The sequence below is a fragment of the Clarias gariepinus genome, chromosome 8 (genome assembly GCF_024256425.1).
Source record: "Clarias gariepinus isolate MV-2021 ecotype Netherlands chromosome 8, CGAR_prim_01v2, whole genome shotgun sequence".
NCBI classification, from domain to species: domain Eukaryota; kingdom Metazoa; phylum Chordata; class Actinopteri; order Siluriformes; family Clariidae; genus Clarias; species Clarias gariepinus.
The window spans coordinates 26625860-26644166 of record NC_071107.1 but is presented as its reverse complement, the minus strand read 5'-3'; the positions used below and the strand labels follow the sequence as shown (position 1 = coordinate 26644166).

The window sequence follows — 18307 nt, the reverse complement described above, 5'->3', positions numbered from 1 at the left end:
AATTTTTTTCTTAAACACAAATGAAACACCTGAAGTGTCACGTTTAATTGTTTGTGATGCTCTGAAAGCCTAGCTCAGGGGACAGATAATTTCATACACTGTAAATATGAAAAGAATACCTTTATATGCCTTCCCTTAATACCCTGACTAAATACCTTTTTGACACACTGTGTATGTGTGTGTGTGTGTATATATATATATATATACATACACACTGTATATTGAGGTGACAAGCTTGACCAGTCACCTCAACACTGAGGTTTACCACTTTAGACACTTTAAAGACTTTAGACTGCATTCCATGCTTCCAAGGAACTTTTAGAGCATCCTGGCGATCACGACCTTTTACATTTGGGCATTTAGCAGACGACCTTATACAGAGCGGCTTACATTTCTATCTCTTTATACATCTGAGCAGTTGAGGGTTAAGGGCCTTGCTCAAGGGCCCAACAGAAACAACTTGATGGTCGTGGCATTTGTACCTAGAACCTAGTCCAATGCCTTAACCACGGTCACCCCTGACCCCTAACCTGGGTAATAGAACCATGCATGATAGACAAGCTCTATAGAGGGTGGTACGATCAGTTGGGCAATACTAAGGAGGAGCTACTACCCCCAAGCTATTCGAGCCCTCAACAAGAAGCCTACAAAGAACTAATGGGCTTGCTTTTGTTTCTGTCATACAATAAACACACACACATACACACACATAACATTTCTGTCTTTAATATGCAGCACACCACTTGCTATGTTGCATATTTGCACACCTCAAAAGTTTCTTTGCTCTTGTTTGCATATTGTTCATTTATACATAAAATGAGGTCTAGCAGTTTGGACCATGGACAACCACACTGCTGCTGACACACATCATGTTTCAATCGTACTGTTGCTGTCGTACCCACACGCCATATTTTTAGCTTTATTTTTTTAAATCTCATTTTACAATCACATTTTATATATATATATATATATATATATATATATATATATATAATCCTGTGTAATTAATATTTTTATATATTTAGATTTTAACTCCAGCATAAATCTTTTATTTTTCCTAAAATTCTCAATTCTTACTTTAGTTTAATTGTACTCTCTAAAGCACCTTTTTGCATTGTAGTTAAATCTTTTTATTTTAGGTATGAGTATTAAGTGACAAAATTTGAATTTGAACCACCCTAGCCTGAGATCCTGAGCCCTCTGAAAATAGTACTCAACTGTATATGCCATAACATAGGGTCTGAATACTAATGTAAATTGGGTATTTAGGAAAAAAGAAAAAACACTTCAATTACCCGTTTTTACTTTGTCATTAAATGGTAAAGAATGTGAAAGTCAAAGGTTCTGAAAATTTTCCATCAGCACAGTCTGTGTATTACCTCCATTACATATCTTATACTAACAGTAATTAGGTTTTAGCATCGCTATACATCAAATATCTGTCACACAAACATGTGAGTCAACATGCATATAGTCATGTATATATGAAAACTAGTAATCAAACTAGGATTTGAGCAATCTTATCTTTTTGATTTTTCTGATTTGTTAACCAGCAACTTCTATTTCAGTGAATAATGTTTGCTTATTTAATTTACTGTTTGCTTCTTAAATTAAAATTATTTACTTTGTTCACCGCACTGTGAATTGCCAAAATATATAATCCATCTTAAAGTAATCTTGTGTCCAATTGCACTAAAAGGGAAATTTTTGTAAAATTTCTTCCATCAGCACATTTACAGTCCCCTTAGAAAATATTGGAATGGCAAAGTCAATTCAGTTTTTTCTATACACTAAAGACATTTAACCTTAATGAGCTGTTTGCTCAGGACTTTTTTGCCCTTGTAGGACACAGTCAGAACAGGAAAAACAGGAAAACTATAGGCACTAAGATTAGAAAATGATTGTACATTAATTGTCTTAGTGTATGTCAAAACTGAGGTAATACTGATTTTTAAAAATAAGCAAAAGAAGTGCATTATTAAAAGACATTTATTGTCACTGTTGTCAAAATAAAAATAGAGTAATAGAAAAATATTAAGAGGGATAAGTTCAGTGAGAGATGAGAACTTCAGGAGTGACAAGGTTCTGTTCTTTGATCAGTTTCTATCTAAACACTGATTAGAAGAATCTGCTTCTTTTCATTCTTTGTAAATGTGGCTGAGATGTTCTATAAGTCCTTCCAGTTCTGGATTACCTCCTAGTTCTGCAATCAGCCTGTATGCTTCCTTCTCTAGCTCCTGTAGCTTCTGCCTGGTGTAAGCAAAGGAGCCCACTTTCTCCAAATAATCAACACAGTAACGCTTGACATCTTCATCCTCAGTGCGCTGGCGTAGGATGTTCTGCACCTGTGTGCTATGGATCTGTGTATGGATGGCATGGATAGTGGGAAAGGAGAATTTGCCCTCAGTCAGGTCTTCACAAAAGCTCTTGTTTGCGCCATACTCACGTGAGCAGAGGTTGGCATAGTCATCACGTATCTGGAACAAGAGTCCGAGCGTGTCTAGTAAGGGCTTGAGGTCACAGCTCCATTTTGAGAAGAGCTGCATGAGGCCCACTGCCAGCCCAAACAAACCACCAGTCTTGCGCAGTACCATGCCACAGTATTCTGCTTCACTTGGGCAAGTGTATGTGTCACGCCAGTGGATGTCCAGGCCCTGTCCACGGTGCAGCTCCAGCAGCTGGCGAGTGAATACATGCACGGCTTCAGGGTGTTCCAGTGTCAGCACTTTCTCTAGGCCCAGGAAGTAGACATAGTTAGCAGAGTTTATAACGGATGGGACGCCATAGATGCTGTGAGCTACAGGAAAACCACGCCGCAACTTAGAGCTGTCCTCAATGTCATCTATCAGGAGACTGGCATTGTGCAGCATTTCTGTTACCTCAATGATTACCTGCAAAAGGAAAAAGACAAAAACTAGGGATTTCTTTTACAAATCTGAGATTGTTTAATAATTTAACTAAATACTGCTACTTTCTAATATAACTATTACTTAGCCCTAAGCTATCATAACAAAACTCTTTCTATCATTAAGTGATGTCTGAAGCAATTATTCGATAATCATTAACCATAATTACCAATAAATTAACAATAAGAAGGGGCAAGGTGCTAATTTTCCTTGCATGAACCATGCAGAATGGTTAACTTTGGAAAAAAATCTTTACCACTGGTAATACACAGTTTACCATCTATGCAGTTGGGGGAGAACATGTTAATCATATTAACATTTGATAGCAAGAGGCAAGTTAACTAGCAGAGATGATTGATGTTAGCTAGCAGAGATGATTGGCATAGTCAAATTTCAAGTAAATAAGCCTGTCATGACATGGTTGTTGGTAGCAGATGATGTGGTTTAGAAACTACTTATCTTGTGGGATTTTGTATGTCTGTGTAGTTCACCTGTGTATTCACTCCCTGGTCACCTCAACAGTAATACCTGCACAAGCTGCTCATTAATGCAGTCATCTAATCAGCCAATCATCTTGCAGTAGCACAATGCTTATATTCATACAGGCAAAGACAGACTACAAGCATCAGTCAATCATCACACCATAAATCCGAATGGAGAATCTCTATGACCTTAGATGTGGTGGTGTTTTTGATATCAGATGGACTGGTTTGAGTATTTAATTAACTATTGATCAAAGATTTCTATTCACTCAAACATACACATGCACACAAATGCACAGCAGTCGCTAGAGATTACACAAAATGGTTGAGAAAAACAGCCAAACTGAAACACCTTGATGATTAGTCTAATTAAAGGAGAATGGCCAGACTTGTCTGAGCTGACAGGAAGTCCACAGTAACTTAAACAGGCAGTACTAGACGTTACATTAAAAGAAAGTCTATAGCAACTCAAATAAGCACTTTACAAATGTGAAAGAAAAGCATCTGGAAATGCAAACACATCAACCCATTAGGTGAATCCGTTGACCTTATTAGGCTTCAATCCTGTTCGGGGACAAGAAAAGAACCCAATGTGGGGTTCAGCTTTTGAAAACCACCAAACTAAATGTCAGATGTGTATGCAGAGATGTTTTTCTGCTAACTATGGTTTTAAAACAAGACTATACAAGTACTATATCCTCCCTGGTAGGTCTCATCTGTATGCTTTCCTCTGATCTACTTAATCGACAAGCTTATTCAAGTTACAAAAAATTCACTAAATGTTATTTTTTTTTATTTTTCACAGAAATCTCTGTAAACTGTAAAAATCCCACAAGATAAGTAGTTTCTAAACCACATCATCTGCTACCAACAACCATGTCATGATTAAAGTCACTCTTTTACTCTAAACTAAAGGTATCTTGATCTATATCTGCATGATTTTATGCATTGTGATGCTTTCTCATAATTGAATGGTTGGATAACTGCTGAAAAGTACAGGTGTATAGTCTAGAAATTAAATCACATCAACATCATTGGTGTTGGTTTAGAAAGATTTACTACTTATCCAAGTAGCTTCTTCAGTTTGTAAAATAGTTGGTTAGAGACTCCAAATATATCCTCCAGGGCTGTTTCTCAACCGACTTGAATAGGCTAATTGATGGACAATAGAGAAGATGGGAAAAACAGATAATCATTAAGATCTGATGGGTCATTAGGTTTGGCCTTCCTGGTGTGGCGTCTTCTTAATCCTTATGTTTTTATTTTCAGGTTATTTGACAAATGGCAAAAGAAACCATCTCGGCAAAAGTGGAAAACCATTCCGTCAACAGAGATGGAGGCCTCTGACATGACCTCCTATTTTCCATGCTGCCCTTTCATCCATCCCCTTGAAGATTAAGAATACTTCACACATCCATTAGGGAGGCCAAACATATTGTCTGCTTTCAGAGTCATAGGGGACTTATGACAATTACATCCTCTTTATTCTCACGTTCTCTAAATCAGTCATTAAGCCTATTTAGATCAGGTAAGAAACAGCCATGAAGGATACATTTGGGTTTGCTAACCAACCATTTCTTTGACAATAGACGCTACATGGATGAGTACTTAAAAAAATCAAAGCAACAAAAGGAAGTCCATTAAGCACGGTCCAACTTTCAGACAACTGCACTTGGATGACTGAGAATCTACATTGACTAAAAAAAAGATATATAAAGGTGCTCTCAATAAAGTGGATGGCAAGTGTATATCATAAACATCAGGCCCTACATCACACTCAAAGACAGGAAAAGCTTAAAATAAGTAAAATCTTTTTGTGCTCTTAAAATAACAAAAATGTGTTTTAAAATAAAAATGCTCTTACCTGAAGTTTATCCTCAGGTACACTAAGCCAGTGGTTGAAAGCTTGAGACAGTTTAGTTCGGATTTGTTTCCCTATGAAGAACACATTACATTAAAAAAAGTTTAAGTAACGCATTTTAATATGCATTATCCATTGTGAAACTAATGCCTTTTTATTTTGGGTTGGTTTGCTTGGTTGTCTAAAAATTTGCACAGCAAATGTACAGAAAGGAACCCAACTCAACAGTTGGCTCAACAGTTAAGCTCTGACTGTGCCATTGTTTCGGATGCAGTTTAATTTATCTACTTAGTGTCCTTAATTCTGCTATCTTTACAATATTTACCAAAATAATTGTAATTATACATTTTTGTCATGATCACAGCCATAATCAACAGTATGAATTTCATACCTCAAAAAAACTAATGTTATTTGAGCAAAATCATATTTTACAAAATGTTTTGTTATTCAGTTATATATAAAAAAAAAAAAATATTATTTATTTTTATATATATATATATATATATATATATATATATATATATATATACATACACACACACACACACACACACACACACACTATGTTATGTAGGGGTGGGCAATATAACCAAAATCTTCTATTACAGTAAAAAAAAAATTCTACCTCGATAACGATATACATCACAATATAGCAATTTGGATTTGAAAATGCATAAATAAAAGTTAAAACACAAAGAAACTGTTTTACATAATGTAATTTTATTTAAACTGTGAATTGCTGAGGTTTACCGCATTTTTTTACTTATTTTTTTACCATATTCGTTTGGATGCTTGGATTTCAGATGATAGAAAGGTTTAACATGTTTCCACCGCTTGCTAAAACAGTGCATTTGCATAACTTGCAAATCACGTTCGTCTCATTCATATCACTTTTCTTATACCCAAACCAATTCCACACCACAGACGATACACCTTTTTTTCTTTACAATTTCCTCGTTGTTGGTTTCATCACATGTAAGCAAACTTACTGCTGCTGCACCGTCTTTTCCATTCTCGAAGTGTATGTGAAGCCAAACACATCAAAAGTGGGACGAAACCGTGGCACCGATTGAACCAAATATCTGCGCGGCCCAGTGGATCGCGCAGCGCGGACCAACTTGAGCAGATTTGTGATTCGAGCAGCGCTGCTCAAGTTGGTCTGCGCTGCGTGATCCACCGATAGACCGCTATATAGAAATAGGCTGCGCCGACCATCAAAATACGTTTTACCCACAATTCCCCGCTGTACAGTCGGGGCCAAATGTTTTGAGAATTACATAAATATTGAAAAGTTGCTGCTTAAGTTTTTATAATAGAAATTTGCATATACTCCAGAATGTTATGAAGAGTGATCAGATTAACTGCATAGTCCTTCTTTGCCATGAAAATTAACTTAATCCCAAAAAAAACCTTTCCACTGCATTTCATTGCTGTCATTAAAGAACCTGCTGAGATCATTTCAGTATTCGTCTTGTTAACTCAGGTGAGAATGTTGACGAGCAAAAGGCTGGAGATCATTATGTCAGGCTGATTGGGTTAGTTAACCATGGTGACCGAATGTTAACCATGGTGAAAGAAACGCGAGCAGCAATCATTGCGTTGCATACAAATGGCTTCAAAGGCAAAGATATTGTGGCTACTAAGGTGCACCTAAATCAAAAATTTATAGGATCATCAAGAACTTCAAGGAAAGAGGTTCAATTCTTGTTAAGAAGGCTTCAGGGCATCCAAAAAAGTCCAGCAAGCGCCGGGATTGTCTCCTAAAGAGGATTCAGCTGCGGGATCAGAGTGCCACCAGTGCAGAGCTTGCTCAGGAATGGCAGCAGGCAGGTGTGAGCGCATCTGCACGCACAGTGAGGCGAAGACTTTTGGAAGATGGCCTGGTGTCAAGAAGGGCAGCAAAGAAGCCACTTCTCTCCAAAAAAAACATCAGGTACAGATTGATCTTCTGCAGATAGTATGGTGAATGGACTGCTGAGGACTGGGGCAAAGTCATATTCTCCGATGAAGCCTCTTTCCGATTGTTTGGGGCATCTGGACAAAGGCTTGTCCGGAGAAAGGTGAGCGCTACCATTAGTCCTGTGTCATGCCAACAGCAAAGCATCATTGTGGGAGACCATTCATATATGGGGTTGCTTCTCATCCAAGGGAGTGGGCTCACTCCCAATTGTGCCCAAAAACACAGCCATGAATAAAGAATGGTACCAAAACACCCTCCAACAACAACTTCTTCCGACAATCCAACAACAGTTTGGTGAAGAACAATGTATTTTCCAGTATTTCCTAATATTTGTGTCATTCTCAAAACCTTTGGCCACGACTGTAGTTTAGGGTGCACAAAGTGGAAGCTGCTTTTTTTCATACTTAGGCTATAACGATATTGGCAGACATTATGAAGTTGAACTTTATTAAATTTATTATGTTTATTTTTCCTTTATGGAAACTGCAGTGTTTGATGACAATTTATTTAAAATGACAGGACTGTTTAATATTGTTTCCGCCTTGCCATTCCTGGTTTGTACAGTACGTGCGCATCCCAGCGAGGTAAAACGTAATTTGATTGTCGGGCCGGGTCTATTTCTATCAGAGTCGCGCAGCGTGGACCAACTTGAGCAGCGCTGCTCTAATCACAAACCTGCGCGACTCATTGGGCAGCGCTGCTCAAGTTGGTTCACGCTGCGCAATCCACTGGGCTGCGCAAATAAACCAGATCATCTCTGCACTATCCAGATAGTCGCGCCCAGTGGACAGTGCAGATATTTGGTCTGCCCACGCCGGCTCAATTAGGTGACATGGTTTCGTCCCACTTTAGATGTGTTCGGCTTCCCATAGAAGTGAATGTGTATTGCGTGGTTACGTAACGTGCAATGTCACGTGATCTCAATCACGATTAAGGCGATACACCAAAATCTCTATCGGTTGACAAATTTCTACTGGTTAAACGTGTCTACCGGTATATCGCCCACCCCTAATGTTATGTTATGGATAATGTTATGTTATGGATTATTGGTCAGGGCAAGTGGAAATTCTAAGAACTTTCCAACCAGACAAGAGAATTTTAAAGTTATCATAATGCCCTGGTGTAAAAGCAACCATCAGTGGACAAATTTTGAGAAGATGAAGCACAATTATGGGAGAGGAGAAATAAAAACAGGAACTTAATGACAATGAACAGGAGTATGATAAAGTAATATTTTCCACTTTAATGTCAGCAATAACAGAAGTTAAGTTGCAGTGCGCATCTCTCTCAGTTGCTAACCTAGCTGGGTAGTTGCCTCTTGGTCTGTCTGAGCCTTGCTATAGATAGCTTGTTGAACTTACCCAGACATTGTGCTTGACAAGTTACAGTGAAACACAACTATTTATTAATTTTGATTACTATTTATTACTAGCAAATTTCATAGTGAACACATAACAGTGTTTAGATTTCAGCTTGAAAAGCTGAAATGTGCATCACATGAATATATATTCATGTTCGTATGCACTAAAATTTGCTTCCCAGCAGCAAACTTGGTTGGAAGCAGTGTAGACAGTATGGATGTGATGGTACTCCTCGTAGGAGACATTTCTAGTTTTAAAACAAGACATTAGCCTACCTAGTCTTTTCCTCATTCAGGATTGAATTATGTATCTTAGTGGAAGCTAATGATGATTAAAGCTTTTTTCAGTTAAAACGTTTACTGACTTAATATGCAGTGTTACAATAAAGCATGGTATTACTAGCTTCCTATCATTACTAGGCAGTATTATTCAATGTAAAGCAACGCAAGTTAAAAAAATTCTGTTAATGCTTCATAAAAGGAACTCACTGTTATTAGGATATATTGCTATGCATATTTTAATTGCATAGCAATATAAATGGCTTGCATAGCAATATTAATGGCTGGTATGCTTACGTTAAAAATGCCCAGGTTGTGGATGGAACACAAAGGTTATCATACAAAGATTTTATATATATATATAAAAAAAAAATTAAGCCAAAAAGAAAAAAATATAATGTGGCAAATACTAAGTACCCCCTAGTTCCATAGCTTGTAAATCAACCTTGAGCACTTTTACACTGTGAATTTCAAGGAGTACATTATTAATTATTTATATTCCTAAATAAAAAATAATAAATAGATTAGTAGTCACAACCAAATTGTATTTTTCAGTACCATGCTGTCTGATAGAAATAAAGGTTAAAATTTTTACCTGGTAGCTGCAGCAGGTAATTGTATGGTTCTAGTAGAATCCTTTCAGTAGCTTTTTCTTCAAGACTGTCCATCCCTTTTAACTGCCACAAATAAGTAAAATCTGCCATGGAAACAAAACCATGTATAAACAGAAGATTAAATGTTTTGCAGAAAAGGCGCACAGATATAGCAATTAAGGCAAGTGTGTTCAGGTAAGAATATTGACAGCAGATTCCCAAACACCAGTGATCCTGATAGAATCTAAGGAACTCATCAGAGCTGGGATGGGGACACTGGCAGAGCAGTTCTCAAGATAAAGAACGCTGACACAGATTGAGAGTGAAAAGTTTAGGTTGGAATGCATTATATATCTTATCCATCAATTGCCTCATCACCACAATCACCACCACCGTTTTACAAAAATAATTTTATATTGGTTCTCACTTTGCTTTACTTCAGACCAAATCCCTTGAGTACGTGGTTCTGGGTTCTGTGGCTTGTATCACCAGAATACCTTCAAGTCGATACCACTTTGCAGCTGCAAATGCCCTCAAAGCTCCTGTTGATCAAAGAGGTGAAAAGGCAAAAATTATAATATATGACTGACAGCACAATTACAATTTATGCCTATCAGAATAAGACAAGGTTTCATAATTTACATTTATGGCATTTAGCAGATACCCCTATGCAGAGCAACTTGTATTTTCTCTCATTATACATATGAGCAGTTGGGAGTTCCATGTGAGCATAAATCGGCACATTTTACTCTGAGGCTTAAATGAACGTTGTTTATACATTTTATCTAATTACTTTTATTTAAAATAAAAATGCACACAATTAAGTTTATCCTGTTTTGTCCAATTATATTGCATTTTTAATAGCTATTTTAACATTTAATGAAAGAAAATGTATGGAATGTTAAATTAATTTACTGCAGAATTGATAACTGTATATTTTTATTTGTAGAGAATGCAGTGAAAGATTCACAGAAATAGCTTGTGGCCTACTGTTGGAAGCAAGGGAAAGAGGTTGCTGTTGCCCAGAAAGGAAATAAACCTGCCTGAACACCAGCTGAAAATGGAATGTCCAACAAGATGGGGATCTCGACAAAATATGGTCCAGAGCATCCTTGAACAGCAACTGCTATTGGACATGTTCTCACCTCTAACCAAAAGGCTAAACATCTGACACCAACCTGGCAGGATATTAAAGTCCTTAAAGTGATCAACAAGACGCTCACTCCACTAGCACACTTAATTAATGCTCTCTCAGGAGATCAGTATTATCAGTATCTCCTTAGTCAAGCTGGTCCTCCATCTTTTTGAGACAATGGTGACAGTGCAGGAAGATAATCGAGATCTCACATGATCAATAAAGAAAAAAATACCTTAAAGAAAAGTATAGTGATCCACACACTCAGGAGCTGCTCAACATAGTATTGGATCCACAGTTGAACTGGACTATGTCAGTGAGAACAACAAAGTCAGTGTCAAGGAAAGACTGGAGAATGAGATGACCAGTATTGCAATGGTAAGTATTTCTTTACATGATTCATGTTACACTTTGTCATGAAATTTTCATGAGGCTATATTGTTCGCAGCTTCAAATTATTACAATTGGATTTAGCTAATCCGAACTAGTTTTTAAGCGCTGAGATGTTACTTTTGTTACAAAGTGTAGAAGTAGGTAGTGTAGAAAGCCTCAGGCAGTTTTAGTTAAAGCAGCAAACGGCGGTGAGGCAGCAGCACCATCTAATGTTTCTTCTCAACAGTATGATGCTAAAATTAAGCTAGGCTCATACCTGCTCACAAGAAACATCGCCCTCCCATTTTATCTGGGCTTGGGTAGCCTAAGCCAAAGGGTAGTCACACCAATTATTTATTTGACTTCTTCTGTTTGCTTACCTAGCATTTTGTAAATTGATAAAAATAAACAATAAAAAAATATATATTTTGAAGCTCTATATATGTAAAAGCACCTTTTTACATACTCAAAAGAAAATTATGGACATTGTTATGAAATGTAGCTGAAAATATGTCTGAGTCAAAATGATCAGATTATTATTATACGCAAGGGCAACTGTGGCAGGGAAAACATCCTGAGATAACAGAAAATAGGAAAATAGGAAATAGGAAGAAAGGCCTTAAAGCAATACTAAGAGTGTTACTGTTTATGAGTTTGGAGTTCTCTTGAGAGTTTAATTCATATCTAAGGAACATATCTAAGAAATAAAACCAGATCGAAGCAATCGAAAAAAGTAGATTGGATAAAGATCACATTTTGTCTTAAAGCAACTCCAGCACATATAAAACCACTTATACCACTTCAGCACTACCGCAGTGAAAATATCAACTTATCCTAGTACAAATATTCGGCCTAACTTATTTTAAGGTAGATTATTAAATCCAGCACATAATTTTACTTATAGTGCTGGTTTAACTTCAGGCAGATATTTAAGTACAGCAAAAGTGTCATTAAATTAGGTCCAGCCAGTTGTAACAAAATCTGGTTGCACAGACAGACAAACAGACATACAAATTTTTCTGGGACTGGTTTAGGGTCCTCCAATGTATGAAACAGAAAGATATCATTGAAAGAGCGAGTTCTGACCACTGCACAGACAAAAACCTCTTTTATTTATATAGATAACGAAAAATCCAAATATTTTGGCGGTTTCATTCAAAGCATCATCATTATCAAGCTGTGAGAGATTACTGACTCATTGTATTACAAAACAATCTCCAGGAATAATCAATTATATATTACGGTATATATATATATATATATATATATATATATATATATATATATATATAACTTGTAATACTAGTGCTACCACGTTTATAGAAATGCAAAATCACGTAAACAGACATTCTTCGGGTTGCTATAAAATAAATAAACATGCCACTCACTTCGCAACGTTGGACTTTCTGATAGAGCTACTTCCGCTATCGCTTTTTCAATTGACTGACTAGCATTAGCAAGCTGACCAAAAGTAAGAGTTTGTTTTAACATACAGCCACTGGTTAATTTATTACAATAATTAGAACACCCTGTTCACCCATAACAGAAACCCAAACTAGACACGTTACTTTAAACGTTACTGAAATACAGACGTTACTGAGCAATTCTATCGACACTGCCCAGCCGCCGGAACCGCTGCGTGTTCCTCCTTTCAGCGTCCGCATACGCCATTGCCTTGCTAGTGGGTGGAGCCTGACATACAACCTTGGACACAGAATTGTGGGAAATGTATTTTATTTAAACAGCATACCCAGGCTGCTTTTCGTTCTATTCTGAGCGTTAGCATCATTTCAGATATTCAGTACAACATCACGACGACAATTGTGAGATTGCTTCTACATAACAAATGCCATAACATATGTTGCTATGTTCAATTTGAGAAATTCCAAAAATTCTAGCTATATATTTAGCCTACCAAAGTGTGTGTCAGAGATAGACCGCAAGTGATTAATAGTCATGATCAAGGAAACACATCAGTGAGATGACATTGGCTGATGATGAAGCCATGACTCATCCTGGTGCCCGCTTCTGGTTGGAGATCTCATCGCATGGAGGCTCCATGAGGTCTGCTTGGGTGTGTGTGGTGGCTGGGGATGGTTCCACTTTATCATGAAGATGGTCTTGGACTTGGCTGAAGAAGGCTCCTGTTCTCTAAGGACTTGAGACACTGTCACTCAAATAATTCGGGACTTGGATTTCCTATAGTTAGAAAGTTAAGACTGAGTTTCCCATCTGGACGGAAATCATTTTTAGCTAGTAATCAATTGCTTGTCAAACTATCTGGAGATAAGCTGGTAAAGTGGTGCACTTTTATTGGATCAGACTACATAGATCAGCCTTTGTTCCTTACATACATCAATTACCCTTGGCCACCCATGACCCTGTTGCGGCTTCATCGGTTTTCATCTGGCAATCATCTAGCCATCACATTTTGGCCCTTTAAAAGTCCATCAAATCCTTATAATGGCCATTTTTTTTACCTGCCATTTCTCCCTTAAGTGTCCACTTGCTACCTAACATATCCCACCCACTGTCAGGTGTCCTTGTCACAAGATAATGTTAATATAACATCAATTATAATGTAATGCAATGATAATAGGCAATTCACGTCACTTGTCAGGGGTCATAATTTTATGGCAAATCTGTGTTGATATATAGGGCACTATGGTATAGTGGTTTGCACTGTCATCTGGTACCTCCAGGGTCTGGGTTTGATTCCTGCCTCAGGTCTGTGGTCATGGTGTTTGTATGTTTCTATGTTTGTATGAGTTTTCTCCCACAGTCCAAAGACATTCATATTAGGCTAATTGGTGGTCCAAATTACCTGTTGTGTGTGTGTTTGCCCTGCAATGGATTGCCATGGGTGCTCATTTTTATTTATGATTTGATAGAGCTGCAGAATAAAATAATTATTACGTTTACATTTCTCATAGAGAGAGAGAGAGTTCTTTTAATTCTCAGCTTCATCATGTACTCGTATTTGTTTACAGTAGTCATGTCTTATCTGAACCAATATGGGTGACGCGTTGACGCACGAACCAGCAGCCAGTATCATAGAGGCAGAATAGCTAATTTACCTGCGCGACGTATAGGTATTTATGATTATGAACAAACCCGTTTATGATTTTTGTCTCTGAAAACATCCTTTCAAATGATGCAAATCTGAAGTATGAATATATTTTGAAACTACATCTCCCAGATACTTTCCAACCCTCCTTCCCGAGGAATACGAAAGGCATTTTTTTCGTGTTCTCCAATGATTTCGAGAGGGCGGACATTAACACACATAGTAACTAATAGGAAAGTGGCATGGCCAGGGGGGCGGGTTTGTGTACCCGTCAGTCAATTTAAGAAGGGTAGAGGATCGCCAAAGAGAAAAGGGTAGAAACTGGTGAGACATTTCGACGGATTTGCTTCACAACATGGATATCTGATTTTTGGTGACATTCTAACATTAATGCTCGAGTCAGACGTTTTCCAGATGGATTAATGCTTTATCATTGCGCTATATCAAAATCGGACATCGTGATTAGGCATATACATAAGGTAAGAATATTTTTTTTAGATCAGACCCATGGGTGGTAGGTAGCTCGATTATTATTATGAGGTTAAACTGTGTCGTTATAAAGCGGTTAATGGCGATGTTGCTTCACCCATGCTGTGTTTATTTATACAGCAGTGAATCGGAGAGCACAACACCTTGGGTTAACGTGTTCGAGGAAGGACACACTTATCGGCCAAATAACAAAAAATTGTGCACTGTTTTATGGTTTATTAGTTTAATAAATGCATCTGTGCATTAAAACTGATCAAACTGATTCAGATTGGTGAAAAGGCTTTAAGCTGCTGCTAGGCATCAAGTAAGTGATCGGGGAAAATACTGGCTCATTGGAAAGCCCTTACGTAAGGGCTTCTTCATGCAGGACATCGCGATTTAACAAAGCTCTTTCCTCCTGAAAGCGTGTGCAGGCGTGTGTGTTTGCAGGTTGATGGATTTTATCAAATGAAAATAGCCGGAATGCGGGCAGTGATCGGGTAGCGTTCGTTATATGAGTAATGAGCTTTTTTACTCGGGTGATAGTGACGCTTCCCCTACTTTAATTTCTGGAGGACCTTTTGTTTATTGTTTTGTTGTTCGGTGTTTCTCGGTCTAGCAGATTCCGTTGTTGGAGCAGAAATGGCTGGCGACTGCAGTGTGTTGTGGCAGGCTTTTCATATCCACTGTTGATAGTCCAAACTGATAGGATTATTTAGTAGCATTGCTGTTTTCGTTAGCAGCCTTCTGTCTTACTGTTTGTCACTGGCGCAGAGCCAAACGAAGACTACAAACGACAGTTAGTGTGTGACGTGACATTGTTGCCGTCAGCTTGTAGGACATTGTAACGTTATTTATATTCGCGTTAACTGCAGTGTGTGTTAGCAGGTTAGAATAAAGAAAGAAGGCCTACTTGGATAAATATTTTTGAGCTTGTTTAGTCAACCCTATTCTAAAGAAGCCTTCTAGCAAGTCATTATTCTCTCCTTTTGTGTGTGTGTGTGTCTGAGAGAAAGAGAGAGAGACACACACACACACACACACAAAAGAGCGTGTAGGTTGCACAGCCACCAACGTTTTAGACCGCAGCTGCTTTTCGCCGTAAATAAACCGAAAGCCGCGTTTCTCACAGCTTTCTGTTTAGTATATGTTGCCAGTTGCGATAGAAAGGTCTTGTGCCATTTTCCAGCAATAAGCCCACTTCTTTAAGCTCACCCTATGACCGTGTCAGAATGACTATTGATTGTCTCGAGTGTGTCTCCGTTTCTCAGTTTTCCGAGCCGGGCCTTCTGAACGGACTGTTGTTTGCCACAGAAATGGCGTCACCGGCTGCAGCGCAGACATTACGCGACCTCCGGGCTCCGCTGTGTAGCTGCCTCGCTCCAAATCCGCAATATGAGGAAAGATTTCAGAGTCACAGAGTCATCAGCCTGACACGAAGGCACGGAAAGTTTAGACACCGAACATCTAAGTCCGCCTTCGGTCAGGCTGTGCATATTTAAAGGGCGCTTGGTGTTGTATGTGTATATGATTTTAGTGAGTAAACCCATTTGGTGTGATGGACATCAATAAGATCACATTCATACAGTGACACAGTACCTCACACCCAGCTCCATCAGGGATCATATTTTATCATAAAACAAATGCAAAAATCCGGTAGATTCCAAAGTCTACCAGACATTATTATCCTGAGACTCTATTGTTGTTTGCATTGCAGGTTCTACTGACTGTTCTTCTTTATTTATAGCTGATAAATATAAATTTAATCAATGTCTAAAAATAACAGTTAAAATTACAGCTAACTGTTCTCATATGAGGATGGTACAAGGATATATAGTGTACAGTATAAACAAAGTTTAGAGACAGTGTCATGTCCTCATATAAGGACATTCGGGTCCCCAGACGATTATTATTATTATTATTTCTTCTTTTCTAGTTTTACCCACTAGTGTGTTATTACAATCAGATCCCCAGGCCAGTCATATCATTTTTATATTCTAGTTTGTTGGCTTCCTTTTTTCTAAGTTGTGCACACAATTAAGTAAAAAGAGTGTACGGAAAAAAGTAACAACTAAATTGTGCACCTAACCTGCTCAAAAAGAGAAAAATAAGCAAATCCTACCCTTAAGTTACAGAAATATGAAAATTAAGTAAATTGTACTCTTGTGATGTCAGGATCACATGAGTTGTGCTGGAGCTGCTTTATATTCTGAAAAGGTAATAAAACAGTTAAATATAGCTACTGGCTATCTTGTCATAACTACTTTCTTTTCTGATGAATAAAAGTGACTGAGTTATTACAGATTCTCTATATACACATACAGTATCTCGTGCACATGAATTTACCAAAACATGGGAACAGTTTGGGAAACAAGCGAACAGTTTGGCCGCAGAACGCAATAAACACCATTATCCAGCTTTTATTCATTTCGGCAAGTAATTGTTCTCTGACATAGAAGTTTGTCAATTATAAAATGTTTAATTTGAAAACCACCATTTAACCTTATTTTACTTTTACTTTTAACAGTCACATTGTGACCACATTTTTTCGGCAAAAGCACCGAAACTGTCATCTGTGCAAAACAGTGGCTGCTATTTGTAAATTAGATGAAATTAGTGAATATTCTTTCGATTAAGTTAAAGCTCAGAAAAAAAGATGTTTACACTCTGTCACTGTCACAACAATCACCCAAGTAGTAATGAATGATGGGTGTTTATTGCTTAATATCTGCAATACGTTTTGTAAAATAGATAGTACAGTGAAACCTCGGACTGCGAGTAACGCAATGGTGTCAAATTACGTGCACGCACACATAACGACAGGCCCAAACACACACACATACACACACACACACAGCGCCTGCACGGATAAACGGAAACATTATTTATCAGGATTTATCTTTACTTTTTTTCGTTAGAAGGTTAAAAATCCATTTTCTTCCTCAGCCTGTCACTATGTGTGCGCGCGCGTAATTAGACATCGTGCCGGTTTACACACACTCTCTTTCTCTCGCCTTTAATGTGTGTGTGTTTGTGAATCAGCACGGTGTCAAATTACGCACGTGCACACACATAACAAAAGACCCGAACACACTTATGTCTGCGCGCAAAAGCGTAAACACTTATTTTTCTGTATTTATTTTTACTTTTTTTTAAAGGTAGTGTTAAGTGTTAGGTGTTTTTACTTTTTTTAAGGTAGTGTTAAGGTTAGTGTTTTTTGCAGTGCAGGTTAATTTGTTTTATTTTTACTTTATATTAATTCTGTATTAATTAGGGATGCACAGAAATTTCGGCCGCCGAAAATTTTCGGCCGAAATAGCATTATCGGTTTCGGCCGAAACGTAAGAAAGCGCCGAAAATAAAAGCCGAAATTGTCGCCACGCCTCTCCCATCCTCCCGTCTCGTTCGCGCTGTAATTACGCATCAAACACGGAGTATGTCGGCGGTTTGGAAGCACTTCAAAGTTTCAGATGAGGACAGCAAAGTTGCAATATGCAACATTTTTTTAATACAAACAAAAAGAAAATATTTTAAACATGTTTTTTAATGAAGCCATTTTCGGTTTCGGTATCGGTTTTCGGCCAAGTGCATCCAAAAATTTCGGTTTCGTTTTCGGCCCAGAATTTTCATTTCGGTGCATCCCTAGTATTAATTACTTTTATGTATTTATTTTTCAGTTTCCATTATTTCTTATGGGAAAATGTAATTTGGTCAATGAGAGTTTTGGAATACGAGCCCACTTCCGGATGAATTATGCTCCTAGTGACGGGGAGGAAATAGACTTGACTAAATTAGGAAGAAAATTAGAAAAGAAAGTAAATTTT

At 37.7% G+C, this 18307-nt stretch overlaps 2 protein-coding genes across 4 annotated transcripts in view; one reads left to right on the top strand and one right to left on the bottom strand.

Annotated features, from left to right (window-relative positions):
• Positions 1-1973: 1973 nt before the first annotated feature.
• Positions 1974-12602, bottom strand: ggps1 (geranylgeranyl diphosphate synthase 1). Of its 2 annotated transcripts, none has more exons than XM_053503000.1 (5): positions 12337-12602; positions 9869-9983; positions 9444-9545; positions 5253-5323; positions 1974-2891 (listed from the first exon to the last, which is right to left on the bottom strand). In XM_053503000.1, the coding sequence occupies exons 3-5, from the start codon at positions 9514-9516 to the stop codon at positions 2139-2141; spliced, it is 897 nt and encodes a 298-aa protein (XP_053358975.1). In that variant the 5' UTR covers positions 9517-9545; positions 9869-9983; positions 12337-12602; the 3' UTR covers positions 1974-2138. The 2 variants fall into 2 exon arrangements, with proteins under 2 accessions (XP_053358975.1, XP_053358976.1); XM_053503001.1 differs by lacking the exon at positions 12337-12602 and adding an exon at positions 10812-10901.
• Positions 12603-14311: 1709 nt separating this feature from the next.
• arid4b (AT-rich interaction domain 4B) overlaps positions 14312-18307 on the top strand; it is a 77051-nt gene continuing 73055 nt past the window's right edge. For both annotated transcript variants that reach the window (XM_053501691.1, XM_053501690.1), the window contains exon 1: positions 14312-14494. The gene's annotated coding sequence lies outside the window, so the exon portion shown is untranslated. The remainder of the gene's footprint in view (positions 14495-18307) is intronic.

What these genes read in the sequence shown, in the direction of transcription:
- ggps1 (XM_053503000.1), bottom strand. Translation starts at nt 9,516, where the DNA reads ATGGACAGTCTTGAAGAAAAAGCTACTGAAAGGATTCTACTAGAACCA. An exon ending in TTACCTGCTGCAGCTACCAG is followed by an intron (nt 5,324 to 9,443) that starts GTAAAAATTTTA and finishes TGTTCTTCATAG; the next exon opens with GGAAACAAATCCGAACTAAA. An exon ending in TACCTGAGGATAAACTTCAG is followed by an intron (nt 2,892 to 5,252) that starts GTAAGAGCATTT and finishes TTCCTTTTGCAG; the next exon opens with GTAATCATTGAGGTAACAGA.